Source organism: Orycteropus afer, unplaced genomic scaffold, assembly GCF_000298275.1.
Source record: "Orycteropus afer afer isolate SDZICR_OR568_19922 unplaced genomic scaffold, OryAfe1.0 scaffold00015, whole genome shotgun sequence".
Taxonomy (NCBI): domain Eukaryota; kingdom Metazoa; phylum Chordata; class Mammalia; order Tubulidentata; family Orycteropodidae; genus Orycteropus; species Orycteropus afer.
The window spans coordinates 13,317,681-13,340,134 of record NW_006921602.1 but is presented as its reverse complement, the minus strand read 5'-3'; the positions used below and the strand labels follow the sequence as shown (position 1 = coordinate 13,340,134).

At 45.2% G+C, this 22,454-nt stretch overlaps 1 protein-coding gene across 1 annotated transcript in view; it reads right to left on the bottom strand.

Annotated features, from left to right (window-relative positions):
* The window catches only part of CA12 (carbonic anhydrase 12), a 78,598-nt gene extending 60,325 nt beyond the window's left edge, over positions 1-18,273 (bottom strand). Inside the window, exons 1-2 of the mRNA XM_007958022.1 lie at positions 18,189-18,273; positions 12,042-12,062 (exon numbers count right to left, since the gene is read on the bottom strand). Coding sequence (XP_007956213.1) covers positions 12,042-12,062; positions 18,189-18,273 — 106 coding nt within the window. The remainder of the gene's footprint in view (positions 1-12,041; positions 12,063-18,188) is intronic.
* Positions 18,274-22,454: the final 4,181 nt, after the last annotated feature.

Below are 22,454 nucleotides of genomic sequence, written 5' to 3'. Positions count from 1 at the left end.
GGCTACTGACTGAAAGGCTGGAGGTCTGAGTCCACCCACAGGCACCTTGGAAGAAAGACCTGGCAATTTATTTGAAAACTCTGCCACTGAAAACCCTATGGAACAGTTCTACTCTGACACACATGGGGTTGTCATGTGTCAGAATCAACTCCACAGCAACTGATTACTGGTTAAAGTCCAACAGAGACGGGGTACTGCACTGGCCACTTAAAATGCTGGGTGTCTATATTTCTGGCTGAATTCCACCCATGGGTCAGCATCCCCATTGCCCTTCCCTTGGTTCAGACCCTCATTCCCCTAGATCCCTCTGGTCTCCCTCCTTCCAGTATTTCACACTCAAATCTGTTTGCCAGGATCACCCATATAAACTGTTTATCTGACCCATCAGTTTCCTACTTAGAAAGCCCCAGCAGTTCCCTTCTGTCAGCAGAGGTCCTAATTCCTCAGCTGACTCACAAATTTCTTATGCTTGGGCACTGGCCCATCTCCCCAGCCATTTCCCTCTTCATCGGGGTCTGCAGGAATCCCCAGAATGTACCAGCTTTCTAACTGATCACTGCATATGCTGTACCTTTGCCCCAGATGCCCTTTTACCACCACTACCACCACCATCAGCCCTTTGCCTGGCTGGCTCCTATGTTTCTTTCTGGTCTCACCTTAGGCATCACCTCCTCCTAGAAGCCTTCTCTAATCCTTCCCCCAGAAGTCTGGGTTAGGATTCTCTCCTCTGTGCTTCATCTCTGCATTTTAAGGCCCTGTTTACTTATTCGTCTTCCCCCAGATTCTAAGTCCCACAATGGTAGGGACTATGCCTTGTTCATCATTTCCTTAGTACCTAGCACAATACTCAAGTTCCTGCTTAGTGTAAGTGGTTAACATGCTTTGCTGAGGTTGAAGGTTGAAGGTTCCAGTCCACCCAGAGGTACCTTAGAAGAAAGCCTGGCAATCTATGTCCAAAAAATCAACCAGTGAAAATCCAAGGGAGCACAGTTCCATGTGGGGTCACCATGAGACAGAACAGACTTGACGGAAACTGGCTAATTAGAGCAATAATTGGGATATAATATTCACTCAGTATTTGTGAAACAAATAAAATTTGTGAACTGATTAGTTCAGGCTAATTTGAAATTGATGATTGGTTTTTTTTAATCTGTCTTTGAATAAACAGAAAAACAAATTTAACTATTTCATTAATATATTAATTTCTTAAAATAAATCTCTGAAACCATGGTATCCATGGTGGTGGTGGTGGTGGAATAAAAGGGTCATTGGTGGTGAAAGTATAGGATACCACTACTCTAAGGTCTGATGGTACAGTGCCTAAGACATCTGACTGCTAACTAGAAGGTTGGTGGTTCAAAACCACCAGCCACTCTGCAGAAGGAAGATGGGGCAATCTACTTCTGTGAAGATTTACCACCTTGGAAACCCAATGGGGGTCTATGAGTAAGAATCGACTGGATGGCAGTGGGTTTTTTTTTTTGGTTTTTTAAGGTCTCTTCTAGATATAAATCCTACAAATGTATCTGTTAGAACATTTTGGCTCAGGGTCAGGAAAAATACCTGTAAATTAGAAAGGCAACACCAAGGGGAAATCTTTAGATTTGCAGAACACAAGAGAAAAGGCATTTATTCAAGTTGGAGCCATCAGTTTGCCTCTGAGCTTCCTGGTGGTGAAAGCCCAAAGAGGAAACAGTCAATGGGATGACTGACTGAGATTCACTACAGAACATCTTTGTTTCACAACCTTCACAGTCACCTTTTCTCTTTTCTTCACTTCATAGCAGTTCTCAGGAGATGGAGCAACCAAGTACTCCAAGGAAGGACCAAACAGAAAGTAGGTTAGTGATTCCCTGGGTTCTTCAGGGAATGGGGTACAGGTTTGTTTTGGGGCTGATGGAAATATTCTGAAATCAGATGGCAGTGATGGTTGCACAACTGTGAATACACTAAAAGCCACCAAATTGTACACTTTAAGAAGGTGAATTTTATGGTATGTGAATTACATCTCAATAGAGCTTCTAAAGGGAAATAAAACAAAAAATTAAGATGAGCTAAATGAGCCATTTTATTTAGAGTTATGCCAGTTCTGAGTCAACCTTTATAGACATAAGGAGGTGGCAGCTGGGATGCATGGGCTTGTTCCTTCCTGGTTGGCATAAGTCAAATGCTTGTCAGGCAACTGGAAAGCTTACTCCTTAAAGGTCTACTTCTACAATTAAAAAAATAGCACCTAGTGATTCTGAGTGAATAAAAGATGGTTATTCAGGGGAGCTCTGGTAGCATAGTGCCTAAGGTACTTGACTGCTAAGCAGAAGGCTGGTGGTTCAAACCCATCAGTCACTCCTCGGAAGAAAGGTTGGGCAATCTACCTCCGTAGTGATACTGCCTTGGAAACCCAAAGAGGGGTCGCTATGCGTCGGGGCCGACTCAAGGGCAAACAACAACAACAACATTCTTTTGATACTGTGATATTTATGATTAACCTGTCAGAACAACTACTTAAGTAAAAATTCTGGAAAAATTTGTCTAATTTTGGGGAAAAAAAAGTTCCTAAATTACTTTGTTTACAAATACTTGTGCATAGACCCACCACCATCAAAAAGTATATGTGAACTATGAATTGACTGAAAGACGGAAAACATTATAGTTCAAAACTAACATCATTCTTCGTTGTGTCTTATGCTGCACAGGACAGGACACATCTTAGCCATTACTCTTGCACCTTTTATCTCCCACTGTTTTCCTTATTTAATTGTTGAAATTAATTGTTTCAGCTCCTTTCTGCGTGTTCCTAGCACCTATCATGGTGCTTCTTGGTAAGTATTTGTGGGACAATGACTATATTTTATTGCTTCTAGGATGCCACTGGTTATAGGATATAGCTTGAGTTCAGAAGTGTTAAAACATGGAAAAATGTGCTCTTCAGAAAATGGAGGGAATATGGTATTTATCTATAGCAGGCAACCAGCTCTTTTTTGGCCACACAGCATGGCTCCTGGGAGAGTCTGCCTGTGTAACTCCGGTGTGGCACTCTTCACTGCATGGCTGCCACAGTGGGGGACGACAGTATTTGATCAGAGAAATCCCTCCAAGGAGACCACCGGATCCTGCTGAAACATTCTCTGACTTGTTCTCTTTGTCGTGGAAAACCAGACTTTTTCCCTTCCTGGAACTACCTTTGCGGCCTTCACAGGCCTGCTCTGAATTCAGCCTTTTAGCTTGTGAGCTGGATCAAGAGAAAGTCCACAAACTCCTCTCTCTCCCTGTGCGGTGAGGGGCTACAAGGGATTTCACAGGCTCTTGGAGGCCTCATTAGAACGCCTGGAGCTCAAGACCAGCAGGAAGCAGAAGGGGCAAGTTTGAGCACAGAGGCGGCCTGACAGGGCACCTGGGAGGACACACCCCTTGCCAACACCAGTGTTTGCTTTCTGAGATTCAAACCTTGACTCTTTCTTTGCCTTGGGTGGTTGAAGGTCATTGCATGGGGTGAGGCTTATGTACCCCAGGGCCATGGGAGCCCAGCTCCAAGTTTCCTAAGGCTCATTCCTGAGACTCTGGTACCAGAGCACAGCCCTCAGGGACCTGATGGGGAAGCTGAAATTTTCCAGGAGACCTGAGCTACGTGGCTGATATGGGCAGGCCTTGGAACCTGATGCCTGCCTCGTCTTTAAATGCCAGGAAGGCACAGGGAGATAAGATCTGACTTCACCTTGGTCCCAAGGACAAGGCTCAGAATGAACATTCTGGCCTGTGGAGCCCTTAAGACAAGGGCTCAGAGCCCTCAATTTTTTGTTCAAGCCCTTTTTCTAAAGGGGAAATACCTTTGGTGTGCTGAGAATGTACAAGGAGTACCTCCTCACTGTAAAAATTCAGACAATTCGGAAGAACATGAAGAAGCAGATCCTTTTCCAGCAATAATACAACTCACATTTGTAGATCACAAGGCACTTTCCCCACCCTATTAGTTAATCCTTCATCACAAAAAAAATGAGAGGAAAAAGTTTATAAAAACCCATCAAGCTGAGTTGAAGGGGGAAAAAGCCTTACTGAGTGCTTTCTCTATGCCACTCCTCGGAAGGAAGGTTGGGCAATCCTACTTCCGTAGTGATACTGCCTCGGAAACCCAAGGAGGGGTCGCTATGAGTCGGGGCCGACTCGATGGCAAATAACAACAACAACAACATCTCTATGCCAGGCACTGCATCAGCCTTCCCCATATATTACTAAATCCTTACCATAACTCTATGAGGGAGCTCTGGTAGCATAGTGCCTAAGGCACTTGACTGCTAACCAGAAGGCTGGCGGTTCAAACCCACCAGCCACTCCTTGGAAGGAAGGTTGGGCAATCCTACTTCCATAGTGATACTGCCTCGGAAACCCAAGGAGGGGTCGCTATGAGTCGGGGCCGACTCGATAGCAAACAACAACAACAACAACAACATAACTCTATGAAGCAGCATAAACCAAAAAAGCCAAGCTCACTGCCATTGACACACAGCAACCCCATTGGGTTTCTGAGGCAGTAAATCTTTACAGTAGATCACCCTGTATTCCTTCTGCAGAGTAGCTGGTGGGTTTGAACTGCCAACCTTCTGGTTAGCAGTCAAATGCCTCAAGCATTGCACCACTAGAGCTAGCGACCCCATATGATAGAATAGAACTGCCCCATAGGGTTTTTTAGGCTGTAATCTTTATGGAAAAGAGCACTGGTGGTGCAGTGGTTAAGCCCTCATCTGCTAATCAAAAGGTTGGCAGTTGGAACCCACCAGCCACTTTGGGGGAGAAAGATGTGGCAATCTGTTTCCACAAAGACTACAGCCTTGGAAACCCCTACCCTGTCCTATGGGATCGCTATGAGTTGAAATTGACTCTACAGCAACAGATTTGGGTGAATTTACAGTGTAGACTTAACAAATGATCTTAACAAATGGATCTCTAGCCTCAAAGGAAATCCACAGGGCCCAGAGATAGGGATTAGTTCCCTGCTATGAAAAACTGATGCACCTGAATTATGGTTTTGGTGAAGAACACTGAATACACCATGGACTTCCAGAAGGATGAATAAATCTGCCTTGGAAGAAGTAGAGCTAAGAGTGTTCCCTAGAAGGGGGAATGGTAAGACTTTGTTTCGTGTACTTTGGATATATTGTTAGAAAGGACCAGTCCCTGGAGAAGGACCTCATGCTAGGTAAAGCAGAAGGTCAGCAAAAAAGAGGAAGAACTCAATGAGATGGACTGACAGAGTGGCTGCAACGATGGGCTCATAACAATGAGTCATAACAATGACTGTGAGAATGGCGCAGGATCCAGCAGTGTTTCACTCTGTTGTACACAGGGTCACTATCAGCCGGAACTGCCTCAATGGCACCTAACATTTAAAAAATAATAATAATACATGTTCTGAGCTCTTCTTAGGATCCCTGGTGGTGCAGTAGTCAAGAGCTCGGCTGCTAACCAAAAGGTTGGCAGGTCAAACTCACCACCAGCTCCACAGTAAAGATTTACAGCCTTGGAAACCCTATGGGGCAGTTCTACTCCATTCTATAGGGTCGTTATGAGTCAGAATTGACTCCACGGCAGTGAGTTTTGGCCTTTTCTTGCTCTCTTCTAAGAAGAGCTCTTTGTGCCTCTTCTCATTTATCCTCAGGATGGCAGCTGGGAATAAGTGGAAAAGTCACTGCTGTGTTTTAAATTTGTTATGCCTCTCTACCTTTTGTAAAGACAACAGTTCTCCTTAATGAGATCTGCCTCTTAATTATCTGTGCTCCCTACCTGCCATTTTAGGCCTCCCTTTTAGCTCTAACTGGAGGTCACTGAGTGGTACAAAGGTTAAGCTGGAAAAGCTGAAGGTTTGCATCTACCCAGAGATGCCTCGAAAGAAAGGGCTGGTGATCTACTTCCAAAAATCAGTCATTGAAAACCCTATGGGTACTGACATGCATGGGGTTGCCATGCGTCAGAATTGATGCTATGGCAACTGGTTTAATTTTTCGTTTTACCTCTAACGAAAGCCTGCTTTTCACATCACGGCTTCAGTGAGATTGCACGGAGCTTTTATCATTGCTAAAGAACAGGCGGAAGAGGGCTCCTCCTTGTGTCCTTCCTTGAGTTTCATTTCTAGTTCTGAGTATTTGAGAAGGACTTGGGAAGAGTGTCCAGAGCCCCAGGAAAAGTTCATTTATAGTAAATTAATATTCCAGCAGACACGAGATAGAATGTAGGAGGTGGTGGGAGCACGGAGAACTGAGAATGAGGTTTGTCAGGGTGGAGGATTCCATCCTGATTCTCAAAGGAAAATAAAGCTTTAAGACAGTGAATCTATTGTCAGGAGGAGGAACCATGAAGCAGAGAAAGGAGAGCAACGTGAGGAATGCAGTGGCCGGGTCCCAGCTCACACTGAGTACAGCCAGAGCTGAGGGCTGCCCAGGCACAGAGGAGAAGCTGCAGCACTGCCTGACACTCCAGGCCAAGCCACCACCTTTCAAGGCACCCTCGCAAGAGGATGAAAAGTCTGGTCTCAGGGAGGCCCGAGGGGCTGTGATTCAGAGAGAGGTGGGGCTCATTCACCCTCTAGCTTCTGTAAAACCAAACCTCATTGCTGGAGTTTAATGCCAATTTCATAGGCCCTTCATTCCATCTCCTTTGAAGGTTTGCTTTATTTCTCCTAGATCTCTAGCAAACTCTGATACTGGCTTATTTCTGATTTAACTCACACCAGAGAAGCACCAAACGGCATCTGATGTCAGGAATGGAGTACTGAGCCCAGTCTCTGCTAATGTAATTTGTTCTTTCTTTTTTTAAAATTTTTTATTATGATTTGGGTGTAAGTTTACAGAGCAAATTCATTTTCCATACAGCAGTTCATACTAACAATTTGTTCTTGAATCATCAGTTCCAATACAGTCATTGTTTCTGGTTGCTTTTTTGTTTTGTTTTGTTTTGAACACACAGCTTTTGTTTGTTACCTTAAAAACTGCTGAGGTAAGATGATTCTTCCAGACAGCGGGAGTTTTTAAAACCTTTTAATTGATTATAATATATGTTCAGAAAAGTACACATTCCATAAGTGAACAGCTTGATGAATTTTCACAAACTGAACACAGCACCCACATCAAAGATCAGAACTTCACCAGCACCCCATCGTGCCTCCTTCCAGTAGCTTCCACCCCTCAGGGCACCCACTATTGTGACTTCTAACAGCACAGACTTGTTTCAGCAGGCTAGAGTTTATCCTTAGCTCATGCGACAACCTGACTTGTGGCTGCATTTCATTTCTGAGAAGATAAAACTGCCAGGGCTCAGAAGGATTGATTTAGGGCTGGTTTCCATGAGTAGGGTCTGTGTTTTATCATCCCCATGGGCGCTCTCTCTCTCTCTCTCTCTCTCTTCCTCCCTTGCCTCAGCAGTTCTAAAGCCCAGCAGATATCCAGCAGATGCTTCAAGCTTCAGCCACTCAGGAGAAGCCTCACAGAGGTAGGGGGTTAGGGGACTGGGAGGTGGTGTTGGGGGCAGATGTTGGCTCCATCTTGGCTGTAGGATGGTTCTCCTCTCACCAGGGGGTCAATCCCTGAGGTCAGCCTGGTGACTCAGTGCCAGGGGAGGTGATGGGGGATAGAGATCCTTGTCCATGTACTTCTAGAAGTCCTACCATGTGCTCCGGACAGCGGGAGGCCCCTGGAGCAGGATGACTCAGCAGTATCTCCATGCAAAGGAGCTGAGTTTTGCAGCCTGGGAAAACCAGCACGTGGCATTTGGCTGAACTTGCCCCATTCCGGGCAGCCCTCACTGTTTGAAAATCATCACTCCCCACCAACATCAACCCCTGCACCCCTCTCCAGTATTCTGCAGGACCTTCTGTTTACCTGTATGACTGAGCACAGGTGCCAGTTGCTAGCTGGGACCTGTTTGCCTCCTTAAGTGTCCTTTTCCACTCTCGATGTCACTTAGGGCTGACTCTACATCACATGTGCTCATTTCATTAATGAAACACCAAATTTGCCTTTATGCTTACCCCATGCATGTCATGCCTCATTAGCCTCTGCCCTGTGCTTGCTCTGATTGCGCAGGGCAGGAGGAACAGAGCGCTGGCCAGAGCCAGAGCCACTCGTTGGGAAGAAGTGGTTCTGGACTGGTTGATATGGTTCAACAGAAAAGCCCTTCCTCAGGGAACACCATGCCTTGGCTGTGTGCCAGCAGGAATTTCCTTCCACACTGTCTTGATACAATGTCTCTCTCCTTTCCAGAGCCATCTCATTCTTTGCAGGGGGTCTTTAACAAAGAAACAGGGAGTCCTAGAGGGACTTAATTTTTGTTTCCACTAAACCTGGAAGGCCAGTAAAGAGATAGGGCAAGTTACCTCTGACTCTTGGGCTAGAAGGGTCTGGAGAATCACCTAGTGGTTCTCTAACAGAATACACACAGCACTATTTGGGGAATGAGTTAAAAATACAGGTTTTTCAGGGGACCAGGTTTGCTGGTCTGATAGAGCCTGGTGGAACCACTGAGACCATGGCCCCTAGCTGCCCTTCAGATCTGGAACTGAACCCACACCTGTGGCTTCCAGCCAAACAAAAGACAGGCATAGGAGTTGAACATTTTACCTGAGGTAGATACACTTCTTGGAGAGAACAGTCATTGGAGAAAGAAGGGCTGCTTATGCACAGGGAGACAGCTCAGGGGGCAGGAGTGCATGGAGGGATGGACACAGGGAAGAGGTAACTATGGGGAGGAAGTGGGAGGGGAGCTGTTGCACTGGGGTAAATTGTAGTCAATGTCACAATGAGACAAAGTGTATGTGAACTGCTGCATGGAAGGTGAATTTGCTCTGTAAACTTTCACCTAAATCACAATTAAAAAAAAAAAAAAAAAATACAGGTTTTTCAAGTTCTCTCCCTCCTCCACATCCAGGGTAAGGCCCATAAATCTGCATTTTTAGAAACTATTTCAGGTGATTCCAATTTGGTGATTTCAACCCATAGGCTGAAAAAATTACCTAGACAATCCCTCCCTCAGCACACAGACGGGGAAGTGAGACCTACAGGGCTCAAATGACTTATTCAAGGTGCTACAGAATAAGGCCCCAAACCCAAGGTCAGACTCTTTCCATGGCTGCCACAGCACCCATCACCTCTCAGACACAGAGACGACCCAAAGGGCCCTGTGGTCCAGGATTCTACCCATTCATCCATTGTCAGGTCTCTTGACCTGCCCTTTCCTTCCTTCTGATTTCCTTCATCATAAATCAGACATTAAGATTTAGAATTGGGTTTTTACAAAGGCCAATACCTCCCTGACTCCTTCCCATCCTTCCCTCTCCATCCCCTACCATAGTGTTACTTATAGCCATCCAGTCAATCTGTACTCATAGCGACTCTCTAGGACAGAGTAGAAGTGCCCATAGGATTTTCAAGGCTGCATCTTTATAGATGAGCTCTGGCATTTGACTGCTAACCAGAAGATTGGTGGTTCAAACTCACCAGCCACTTCTTGGAAGGAAAGTTGGGCAAGCTACTTCTGCAGAGATACTGCCTCAGAAAGCCAAGGAGAGAGGTCACTATGAGTCGCAATCGACATGAAGGCAGTGAGTTTGGTTTTTCTGTTTTTCTGGTGGTACAGTGCCTAAGACATTTGCCTCCTAACCAGAAAGTTGGAGGTTCAAACCTATCAGCCACTCCACTGAAGGAAGATGGGGCAACTGACTTCTGGAAAAATATACCACCTTGGAAACACAATAAAGGTTGCTATGAGTCGGAATCAACTCAATGGCAGTGAGTTTGGGTTTTTTTTGTTTGTTTGTTTTGTTAATCTTTATAGGGGAGATGTCGTGGCACAATGGTTAAGTGTTAAGTGGTTAAGTAAAAGGTCAGTGGTTTGAACCCACCAAATGCTCCATGGGAGAAAGATGAGGCAGTCTGCTTCCATAAAGATTTACAGCTTTGGAAACCCTAAGGGGCAGTTCTACTCTCTCCTATTGGGTCAGTATGAGTTGAAATCAATTAAACAGCAATGGCTCTGGGGTTGTGTGTGTGTGTGTGTGTGTGTGTATGTGTGTGATCTTTATGGAAGCAGACTACCACACATCTTTCTCTTAGGGAGCAGCTAGTGGGTTTAAACTGCTGACCATTCAGTTAGCAGCCGAGCACTTAAACACTGCACCACCAGTGTTCCTTACCAGTCCTAAAACACAAATTTACTTCCTGTCCTGCCCCTTCCTCTACAGGACAAAATATGAAGAGCCTAGCCTGCCCCTTCATGCTGCTCCTGTTTGACCCTACCTATAGACCATCCCCACCAGCAAAGGAAGATAGGGCAATCTACTTCTGTAGTGATACTGCCTCAGAAACCCAAGGAGGGGTCGCTATGTCAGGCCGACTCGATGGCACATAACAACAACAACAAATAGACCTTCCAGCCCACTCTGAGTACCAAAAACCAATTTGCCATTGAGTCAATTCGGACTCAGGGCGACCCCATGTTTCCAAGCCCCAAGTGATAGCCCTCCTCCTCCAGGAAGCCTTCTTTCACCTCTAGCCCTAGTGCTCTCATCCTCTTCTGAACAATCAGAGCACTGTACAATTTATTTATTGTCTTTATTATTGTTGTTGTTGTTGGTGGTGGTGGTGCCATCAACTCGGCTCTGACTCACCACGACCCTATGTACAACAAAATGAAACACTGCCTTGTCCACCAGTTGTCTGTCAGGTTGTCGTACTGTAGTGGCTTGCATGTCGCTGTGAAGCTGGAGGCTATGTTTTAAATACCAGCAGGGTCACCCATAGTGGATAGGTTTCAGAGGAGCTTCCAGACTAAGACAGACTTGGAAGAAGGAAGAGGCCATCGACTTCTCAAATAATTGCTCAGTGAAAATCTTATGAAGAGCAGCAATGTCTTCATTATTACCTATGATATTCTTTGAACTGTGAGCTTTAAACAATTCCCAGCTACAGACCATAGCCTATTCTTCTAATTACTTGACACTGTGCCATGCACATAATAAGTGCACAGGAATGTTAGTAATGATGGAGCTATGCAATACTAGAGCTGAGGAAACCTCTAGGTAGCTGGTTGGTTAGTTCAGTGACTTTTCTATGCCTTCTGGGCTAGTGGGCACCCAAAGCCTAACTCTGGCAAAGCTAGCCAGATCTTTCTGTGGACTCTGCTTCCAATGTAGTAACCAACTTCCCTGCTATCACCAAGCCACAGCTGTTGCATCCCAAGGCTTTAACTTCTGTGATACATCTCTGCTTGCTGCAAGTACTTTCAGAGCAATGAAGTCAGTTTTACCCTCCTGTTCATCATCATAATCTACCCTGTGCATCTTTTGTGACTCTGCCCCTAAAAAGACATTATTAACATTCCAGTACTTGCCAGTGGCCCCAGGCTCTTGGCCTCCCATTCCTGTTCCAGCCAATGACCAAATTCCCAATTTATTATGACTCCCCAGCTAAGTGGATTTCTAGCTGTTTTCTTGCAGGCCTGCCCAAACTAGAGGCATCATTCTTGACCTAATCTCACAGAAACCCCATCGCAGTCTTGATGCTTCTCTCTTTCTCCACTAAAGACAAGGACTGATCATCACTGTTTAATCCATTGATTGCTCACAAACATGGCAACAATAAGAAATTACAGGACACAATGACAGCTTAAAATCTGGGATCTGAGCCAAACTCTTAGAAAAGAGTCCTTTATTCTTTGTTTACTAAAGAATGAAAGAGGCCCCTTCCTGCTCCAAGGCATCTTCACTTGATAGATGTGTTAGAAACTCTTACAGGACTCTGGAAACCTTAATACTATGACTCATAAGTTCAAGTGCACAGAGCAGGCTCAACTGCTTGGAGAAAGTCTTGTATGCAACCTGTGCCTCATAAGAGGGTGGAGCCTGCAAGGAATCGTCCTTTAGAGAAGCCTTACGACCCTCTTTTAACAATGCAAGAACCACTCTTCTCTACCCCAAAAAATAACCTCCACAGTGCATGAAATTTCTGGCTCTCTCTTTAAACACAGTCATCTCTCAAAAAATATTGAAAATCTCTACTTACCAACATAGGTCCACTTGGATCCTGCAAAGAACAAAACAAAGTAAGTAAGTACAATTGAACAAGTTAGAGAAAGCACCTTCATAAGGTTTTCACTGATAGCTGGTTGACTTTATTTTCAAATGAGTGAGATTGAAAAAGAGGTAGACACCCACAAATTAAAACCTCTATTGAGGCTGTGTCAATATAACTGCTTCCTGGAGCAACTGTGTTCCAGAGGGAGGCTCAAGGATAGTGATATTCATGCAAAGGCTGATGGGTTAAGGAGGACGGAGGTGTTCACACAGAGGCTGATGGTTAGGGAAGACAGTGATGTTCATGCAAAAGCTCATTGGTTAGGAAGGTCCTTGGGTGGTACAGACAGCCCACACTTAGCTAGTAACCCAAAGGTTGCCTGTTCAAACCCACCCCATGGCACCACCTGGTGAGTGGCTTCTGTAAAGGTTACAGCCAACTCATCTTTGGAGCAAGTCTCTCCAAATGAATTACACACACAAACAAATGCCTCAACAAAAAACTCATGGGTTAGGGAGCATGGTGATGATTGATGTTCAGGCAGAGATGGGTTAGGGAGGATAATGGGGTTCACTCAGGGGTAAAGGGTTAGGGAGGGGGCTTCTCACATAGAAGCCATTAGAAGACATTTTAGAGAAGCCAGACTTTATTAATTGAAAAGGTAATAAATTCACATGGCTCAAAACCCTGAAGCTGTCAAAGGATATACAGTGAAATCTGCTCCTTCCACCTTGTCTCCTTGCTTCCCATTCAAGGCAACTAATTTCATCAGTTTATTGCAAGCCCTTTCACAGTATCATTACGCACACACATATATATTTATATTCTTCCCTCCTTTTCACACAATCATTAGCATGCTAGAAACACTGTTCCCTACCTTGCTTTTTTCGACTTGACAGCATACCCTAAAGAACAGTTCACATCAGTAGAAAGGAGAAAACTAATCTCAAAAGGGAAGTGTTTGAGGAGTAGCCAGCTCCTTTAGAATTTCAGGAGAGGTAGGAGAGTGTAGAAGACATTCTGTCAGGAATATAAGAAAGTCACCTACCACCTCCCCTTCTATACCCTCCAAACATAAAGGTCCTTACTTCCTCCATCAAGAACGTATTTTTAAAGTTATCCCAGAGCTTTGCTCTCCCTATCTTGCCTGCCCACCTCCCTCTTTACCTTCAGAAAGGTCCCTGAATTGAGACCCATCCTTTGGCACACATTCAGCTCCTAAATCCCTCCCGGGAATCAGTGTGAAGTAAAACTGACTCATTGAAGCAATCTAGTCACTTATCTCAACTGGGTGTTCCCTACTCAATGCAACGGTAGTTTTTAAAAGCTAAACTTAAAAGCTAACCTAGGACTTAGCTTCCACACCCCACCCATCCCCACCAGCTGGTTTAATACCATTTTTAAGGTACTCCGGTGGTGCAGTGCCTAAGGCATTTGACTGCTAATCAGAAGGCTGGTGGTTCAAATCCAAATCCACCAGCCACTTGAGGAAAGAAGATGGGCCAATCTACTTCTGTAAAGATTTACTGCCTTGGAAACCCAGTGGGGGTCACTATGAGTCAGAATCAATCAACTTGATGGCAGTGAGTTTGGTTTATCAATTAGTTTGTAACAGTTAAGCATCCAACTGCTAACCAATAGGTTGGCAGTTCAAACCCACCCAGCAGCTCCAGGGAAGAAAGACCTGTTGATCTACTCCTGTAAAGATTACAGCCCAGAAAACCCTATGGGGCAGTTCTACTACGTCACATGGGGTCACTGTGAGTCAGAATCAACTTGACAGCACCCAACAACCTCATTTTGTTGTTGTTCTGCTTAATTTCTTTGCCTCCATGTTTTTACTTAATTTCATTTTTAATTGTCTTTTTATCAAAGTTATACCTGCTTATGGTTTCAAGAGTTAGATGATTCTACAAAACTTTTTATGAAAAAACAAAAACAAAACCCAGCAGTCCCCTAACACTTATCTACCCATTTTCCTACTCTCTAGGGCAAACATTTTAACCCTTTTTAAATGCTTCTTTTAGCATTATCTCTGTATCTCTATAAAACATGCTTGTATTGCTCCTTCTTGATTTGTAGGCTCAGGTATTGTTTATTGAAGGAGGTCTGTGGCATAGTGCCTAAGCCATTTGACTGCTAACCAGAAAGCTGGTGGTTCAAAGCCAGCAGCCACTCCTCAGAAGGAAGGTTGCACAACCTACTTCCGTAGTGATACTGCCTTGGAAACCCAAGGAGGGGTCGCTATGAGTCGGATCTGACTCCACAACAGTGAGTCTGTTTTTTTTTTTTTAATTGTTTATTGACATCCCACTCTGGAAGAGGAGATTTTAGGCCTTTTTCACACACCCAAACCCCACTGCCTTACTTTGTAAGTGAAGAAACAGAAGCCCACTGAAGTGCAGTGACCTGCCCAAGATCATGTGACTGCTAAGGGTCAAAGCAGAGTCTCTCCACATTTACCATTATTTGCTGTAAACTGGGGGAATCTTTCTAGCTCCTTCTAAATTTTGGGGGCTGGGTTATTTCCAGACTCCAATCTGATGAGTTCCATAGACCTTTTCCCCACAAAAATGCCCAAAAGCCTAGACACACAAAACTTCATGTATAATTAATTTTAGAAGGTCTACAGATTGCCTGAAACTTGCTATACATCCCAAGGGTATTAATAGTCCTAAGGTTAACCTCCCCTGAAATAGCAATTGGATGAAGATATTCAGAACCATGGAGAAATCAACTTTTGTGTTGACCTCTCAAGTTTACTACCATCCCAGTACTTTAACTCAAATAACAGTGAAAAAGAACTTAAGAAAGCATTGCCTTGGAACCAAGTTACTCAAGATATCAAATCTCTTTTCTTGATATTTCCTTTCAGTGTCTTGTTTGTGGGATTCACTACTGAAGTACAATTGTGGCTTCCAGAGACATGTGAAGCTGGATTACTGCCACTTAGTCAGGAGAGCACTAAGAGCCCCAGGATGTAAAATTTCACAAGTGACAGGAATGTCATCTTCACCTCTTCCCTGGAAGGCACAGGCCACTCCACTGATCCCGAGGCTACCATCAAAACTCCTGCTGCCTTCTGCGCCCTCCTGCCTTGGCCCAAAATTTGAATTGTCAGCCCCCAAATCAATCTATAGCCTTAATATTCTACATCTTCTGCTATCTTGCCCCAAACTTTCCAAGCTGAGGTTTTCTCTATGATTACAGCTCTCATCCTGGATAAGGCATCAGCATCATACTTTTAAAGCTCAGGGACAAATGTTAGCTAGTGACCATCTGGGACCTTAAAGCTTCAGGTGGTCACACAAGATTGAGGATCTGTTCCTGAAAAGGAGCAGCAACCAAAGCAAGTTTTCTTGCCCTCCTTTCTCTGAGCAAGCCTGCTTAGTCTTCAAGACTTGGTGCTCTGAGTACAACACTGCCTGGAGGGGTTGAGGAGGTGGAGAGGAGGGGTGAAGCAGTCCTGTAAAAGGAAGTGAGGATACTCTGAGTCAGGAGGGTTCATTGGGTAAAGATGTTGTCAGCTTAGAACGGACTTCAGCAAGCCTTTCAGGCACTTGTGCTGTATTTTAAAATGGCACATCCTGGTTTCCAGCCTGGAGCTTAGAGGTAGCAGTCTCAACAGGATTAAATTGACTACTACTTTCAGGAGAGGAAATGTTCTCTTCCCATACAAGGTCATCTACTCTACCTGGGAGACCAGCTGGCTAATGCTTGTTAGAACCTGTAGCCCCAGGTTCACACTGGGCAGTCCATCTGGGAGTCCACTGAAGAAATTTACAAAGATTCAGGTCAGGGGTTCAGAGCCCTGCCTCTTCCTGTCCTGATGCTAGAACCTTCCCGAGTACCCGTCATCTCCACACTAGGTTCAGGCTGGGCAAGCTCTGCATTAGAATCCCATCCTAAACAGCCACCCAAAGACCAAAACTAAACCTACTACCATGAGTGGATTCTGACTCATACCAGCCCCCATTAGGTTTCCATGGCTGTAAATCTTCACAGAAGTAGATTGCCTCATTTCCCTCCTGCTGAGTAGCTGGTGGGTTTGAACCACTGGCCTTCTGGTTAGCAGCCAAACAGCCACAGCAACTAAAAATTCCAAGGTTTTTCCAGAACATCCTTGATTTCACCTCATTATGCTCCCTCCCTCCATGACCCCAGACATTTTTCTTTGACACTCACCTGACCACACTTTGGCCCCACTTCTCAGCTTAACCCCATTCCACCCCCAATCTTAAATTAATACGGGCATTCTACACCTTGCTGAGTTTTGCTTTGACTTTGTCCCCTGAGGCAGTTAAAAAGCCAAGAAACTGGCATAAGAAATAACAGAATAAAAATTGTGTTCTATTCTTAGGATCCAGCAGTAGGCAGCTACCAGTACAAATTAAAATGGATTCCCTGACTGCCTGTCCCCTCTATTTCCCTAGAAGATTTTCCCCTTCCTTATTTTGAAGGAATAGGAGGGAAGAAGGGCAAAGGAGGAAGGAAAGAAAGGAGAGTGGAGGAAGAAGGGGTAGGAAGAGGGGACAAAAGGAGGCAGTGGAGGAAGAAGAGGAGATGGAATGGAGGACTCTGAGGGCAGTGGAGGAGGGGAAAAGGGAGAAAAAGAGACGGGGGAAGGGCAGAGAGGCGGGAAAATTAGACGGAAAAGAAGGGAGGAGGGGCTGCCCCCAGAGTGAGGGGAGTAAAGGGCTTGCAGGAAAGGGGGCCAATGAATGGCTTCTTCTCTCTTTTGTTTCGGGGCAGCTTGAAACTAAAAAGATTTCCAGTGAAACTGCAGTCACCGTTTTCTAGAGGAGAGGGGAATACATGTCAAAGTTTGCGGTTTTAAAAATAAATTTTAACTTTCATGTAACTCCTTTCTCCCACCTACAGTCTGTTTCTCCTCAACCAGATGTGGGAGAAAATATCAAGCACATCATGCCAACCAGTGGGTTAGAATTTAATTAAGAAAAGTCATAAAGCTAATCACAGCCAAGCTCCCCTGCTTCCCCAGCCCTTCCTCTGGGGCACAATGACCTCCCAGAAAGAAAGGAGGCTCAGCGTTTTTAAGACGCTGATCAGGACCAATTTCCTAACACCACTGCCCAGCCAGGAAGAATTGATTTCCAGCCATTATAGGCACTTTTGATTCCTCTTTAAATGTCTCAACCTAATCTGGGTCCTGAAATCAATCCACAAATGTTAGAGCTTCACAGCCCCCAAAAACGTCTTTACAACTGAGGGCAAACCCTGTGAAGGGCAAGAGCCACCAACCATCATTCAGGAAGTTTCCAGAAAAGTCACCATCTACTCCTCCCATAAAGGTGCTTGCCCAGTTGTTGGAAAGACAGGCAAACCCCTGGCACCCTTCTCTTGTTCCAAAAGATTAACTAACCTGACCCTTGGCCGATCACCCTAACTGCCTGCTCCAACCTGAGCCCACAGCTCAGGGCCACCCACACCCACATGCTCCACACCTCCCACCCAACTCGGCACCCTCAGCCTCCAGCCCTTGGGGTTAAGGGCACTAATTATACTTAGAAATAAAGGGTGTGTGTTTGTGTGCCCAAGCACATGTACGTTCAGAGCCGTACAGCCCTTCTGGAGAAAAAACAATGATTAAAGATGGGATGCATCATCCTCAGATTTGGAAGTAAAACTTAATGACAAAAAAGTTTCACCCCCAAAGAAAAGCACCCACCACTGTCTGGCGTTCTGCCTGCGGAGACTGCAAACTCCTTCTGGTGGTCGCACATCAGAACGTCAGTCAGTTCTCTCTCAGACGCACGTGGATCTGGGACAGAATAATTTAAATCTCGGTTCTTTTTCTCCTCTCGGGTCACCAAATTCCAAGGCCACCCCCTCCTGAGCTGGGAGTGCTCAGAGAACAAACGAATTAATTTTAACACCAAACAACCAGGCACGAATAGAAAGACAACCTGCCTCCTCCAAACCGCACCGGGACGTGCGTTCCAAAAGGAGAGAAAGCAGCCTTTCTAAAAAACGTGTTGTTTGATCTAATGCATGCTCTTCCCTGCACCCCAGGAATGATTTCAATAAGTCTTTCAAGAGTCCCGCAGGCAATCTCTCCGTCCACGTGTGGCTGAGTTCTCGGACTGTTAGCAAAGAAAGAGGCAGAAACTTTACCGTTCAGTGGGGCTGGGCTACAAGGCTGTTCCTTTAAGATCACAAGCAGCAGGACAGTCGCCGCGTGCAGGCTGCGGTGCTGCATCTTCCGCAAGCTGGGAACCAGCCAGGCACCGGCTGCCCCGCGGCTCCCGCTCGTTCTAACTCTGGGGTCGCGTAGCACTGGAGGGGGCGGAGCGCGCATCTGGACCGCGTTCGCGCAGCCCGACGCCTTGGCGAGCACGTCGGCGCTTCAGGCTCCGGACTCACCGCGGCTACTTTTATTGAGAGTCTCAGCCCCAAACAAATGATGTCATCATGCGGGAGGTGGGGGTGGGGGTGAAGAACGCCCAGCCTACCAGAGGGCTGACGCCCCAGTTCTAAGGTGAGTTGTAGCCCAGACTCTCAGCTCCCCCGGGGCAGTGCCCAGTTCTCGGTGGGAGCAGCAGGCAGACTAGGGTGAGAGCCGCTTACCTCAGCCCTATCGGGAGGGGCGGCTCTAGGGATTTGCTTCCGTGGCCCCAGTTTGGTCGGTCGGTCGCTGCTGCTACTCAGTAGCCCCGTAAAGCAAAATGCCATTTCGGTAAGAGTCTCCTTCAGGACCCCAATCCAGTGCCTGCCTGGACTGGACACAGGTTAGGGATTGAGTGGCTGCATTCAAATCCAGAATGTCTGTGGATTGTGTGGTGCGTCCTGATAAGGTTCTTATCTAGGAAGTTCAGACACAAATCAATTGAGTGTTGGCAAATAGCAAGGAGTGGTGGTGTAAGTGCACAACTTTACTGAGCGCTTAGAATCTCACCCAGTAACAAATAAATAGACAAAACTCATTCTAGTTCGTAGAAATCCATACTCGCTAGGAACCTGGATGGCAGTGGTGGAGAGGATCCCTTCTCTGGGATTGTAGTGGGAAAAAGGGACTTTTGTGCATTGATTGAGCACCTACCATATGCTAGGCACTGTACTAGACATTTTGCATCTTGATCAGATCTAAGTTCTGTTTCCAGTGTATTTTATTGTCACCCGTTGCTCACTTCTGTCCACTTTGTTTTCCACAATACCTTATCCTTTAAATTTGTGCAGGCATACATCTAGTCACAGACTTGGGGTTCTGATTCCCATTGTATTTAGTGGATGCCTTGTTAAATCAAAGGTCTTATTGACTTACTGCCCTTGGTAATTCCTAAGTCTTTCTGCTACTGTTACTGCCTCTATTTCCACCACCAATGTCATTTGTGCATCTGGTTTCACTGGGGCCTCTGAGGGTCTCTGTGCTGTTTACTGTGCTGGACTCAGTGTCCTTCCTGCCTGGTAACCCTGTACCTTACAAATATTGCTCAGACCATGTGGTTGACAGAAGAGTGCCCACCCCAGCCGTGGTTCATGACCCTTGTTTTGTGACCTGGCCCATCACACCCTCTTTCTCTTGGTCACAGTGGCCAGACCATCCCTCACTTCTCTTTGGTCAGTCTCAGCTCTCAGCCTAAATGGACTTTTGGGCTGACCTTATCTGGCTAGTAAAGCCACTTGTCAGACAGTCATGGTTTTGGAGAAGAGCAGCTTCTCTGCTGAGAGCCAGCAGAAAGCAGATGCCACATACAGTTCAAAGTGTATGACTGTTCTGTCTCTGTCAGCTCAGCTATTGTTAGAGCTAATAAAGGGCTTTAAAGTCTTTTTAAGGAAGTAGTTACAAAGTGTTCTGGAATTCCGATTCTTGGCCATGTCATTCATAATTTGTTATGATGCACACAGTTGAATGACTTTGCATAATCAATAAAACACAGGTAAACATCTTTTTGGTATTCTCTGCTTTCATGCAAGATCCATCTGACATCAGCAGACATCATTCTACATCCTCTTCTTAATTGAGATTGAATTTCTGGTAGTTCCCTGTTGATGTACTGTTGCAACCATTTTTTAATTATCTTCAGCAAAATTTTACTTGCGTGTGATATTAATGGTAGTGTTTGATAAAGTCCATGTTCCATTGGATCACCTTTCTTTGGAATGGGCACAAATATGGATCTCTTACAGTCAGTTGGCCAGGTAGCTGTCTTCCACATTTCTTGGCATAGGTAAATGCCAAGCATTTACATTTGTTTCCAGCATTACATTTGTTTGCTGAAACATCTCAATGGGTACTCCATCAATTTCTAGAGCATTGTTTTCTGCTAATGCCTTCAGTGCAGCCTGGACTTCTTCCTTCTACTGTTGGTTCTTGATCACATGTTACCTCTTGAAATGGTTGAACGTTGACCAGTTCTTTTTGGTATAGTGACTATGTGTATTCCTTTCATCTTCTTTTGATGTTTCCTGCATCATTCAATGTTTAGCCCATAGAATCCTTCAATATTTCAACTTGAGGCTTCAATTTTTCTTCAATTCTTTTAGTTTGAGAAATACCAAGTGTGGTCTTCCCTTTGGTTTTGTAACTCCAGGTCTTTGCACATTTCATTGTCTTCTTGAGCTTCCCTTTGAAATCTTCTGTTCAGCTCTTTTACTTCATCATTTCTTCCATTCATTTAGCTACTCTGTGTTCGAGAGCAAGAAGAAGCATTGATGCATTTGAATTATGATATTGGTGTGTACTTTTGACATGTTATCAGGAGAGATCAGTCCCTGTAGAAGGACATCATGCTGGGAAAAGTAGAGCGTCAGTGAAAAAGAGGAAGACCCTCAAGGAGATAGATTGATACAGTGGCTGCAACAATGGGTTCAAACGTAGCAATGATTGTGAGAATGGTACAGGACTGGGCAGTGTTTCATTCTGTGTGCACAGAGTCTCTATTCTATGAGTTGAAATCAACTTGATGGCACCTAACAACAATAGTTAGAAACACAGTCTTGTTACAAGCACTTCCAGGCCACAGTAGGCTTGCATACACACACTCACTCCTGTTGAGTCGGATCAAACTCATAGCGACTCCTCCTTGGGTTTCCAAGTCGGTGTCACTATGGAAATAGATTGCCCAATCTTCGTTCTGAGGAGTGGCTGGCAAGCTTGAACTGTCAGCCTTCTGAATAGCAGTCAAAATGCCTTAGGCACTATGCCACCAGAGCTCCTACAGTAGTCTTAGGAATGACCTTTTCTGCCTGTAGCTCCTGATCCAGAACCGTGAGTGAGCTCCAGAACAGTGTGTGTAAGACATTGATGTCTTTGATTTGTCATCTAAGGCAGTCTGCTTAGCAGATAGAATGTACAAGGGGAACAGCAGAGCTTAGCTAAGAACCACTGTGAGTTCATAGATGCAAAGCTGAACGAGACGGGTGAAATCATTTGCCCCAGATCTCACCACTAACGTAAACTGGGCCATTCACACATATCTTGTTACTCCCACTCAGGAGTTTTCTCATTGAGTCTGACTAAACTTTAAATTCAATTTCTCCTTAAACGTGTACCTCTAAGTATTCTCCAGGGACTCCCAGAGATGTGGAGGCATAAAACAAAAGGGGAGAGTGGATATCATAGGACAATAAAGCTAGATTTTGAACCGAATTTGATGGGGAGAAAGAGAAGGTTGAGATGTTTAGTGCATGTTTAGATTGGAGACCTGGTTAATTAGTAAGGAATCGATAGCGATTAAAAGAGAATTGAGAATATAAACTGAGATCCAATTGCCCTTAGTGCTTAGTGCCTTCCTTTCTTTTCTTTTTCTTTGTTTCTAATTCTTAAGGGATCTGAGGGGGAAGAGGGGGGAAGCAAACAGAAAGGAAAAGAGTGACCAGACCTCAAAAGAGCAATCTTTAAGCTGGATGTCAAGAGGCCACCAACAAACAGCACAAACCTAACCTGCTTAAGTTCCGACTGTGGGAACCCTTTCCAGCCAGAGGCTTCCTGAGGCTTGTGTCAATTGACATATAAAGACTTGCTTTGCCACCTTCAGATTGAGGCTGGTGTCAGCCAACCAGTTACCCCATTACTCAATGGTTAGGGTGGAAAGTGGACCTTCTGTACTGGAAATGTGGCAGCAGGCCACCAAATGGCACATCCAGACAGAAGGTTCCAGGGAGCACTGCCCCTTTAAAACGTCACATCTGAATAGACTTGAGGGCAAGCTGATGAGTCAAAGGGCACAGGAGTATGGAGGAAGGAATGCAGGGTTTGGTGTTGGGAAATCTGGGTTGAACTGCCTGCCACACCACTTATTCATTGGATAATCTCTATGAGGACAGCCTCTCAGAACTTTACTTTCCTCATCTGTAAAGTGGCGATGGTAATCCCAGCTGGTCCCTGGACCATTAACATAGTTATATGGCTGGAATGGGATAAAGCAAGTGGAAACTTTT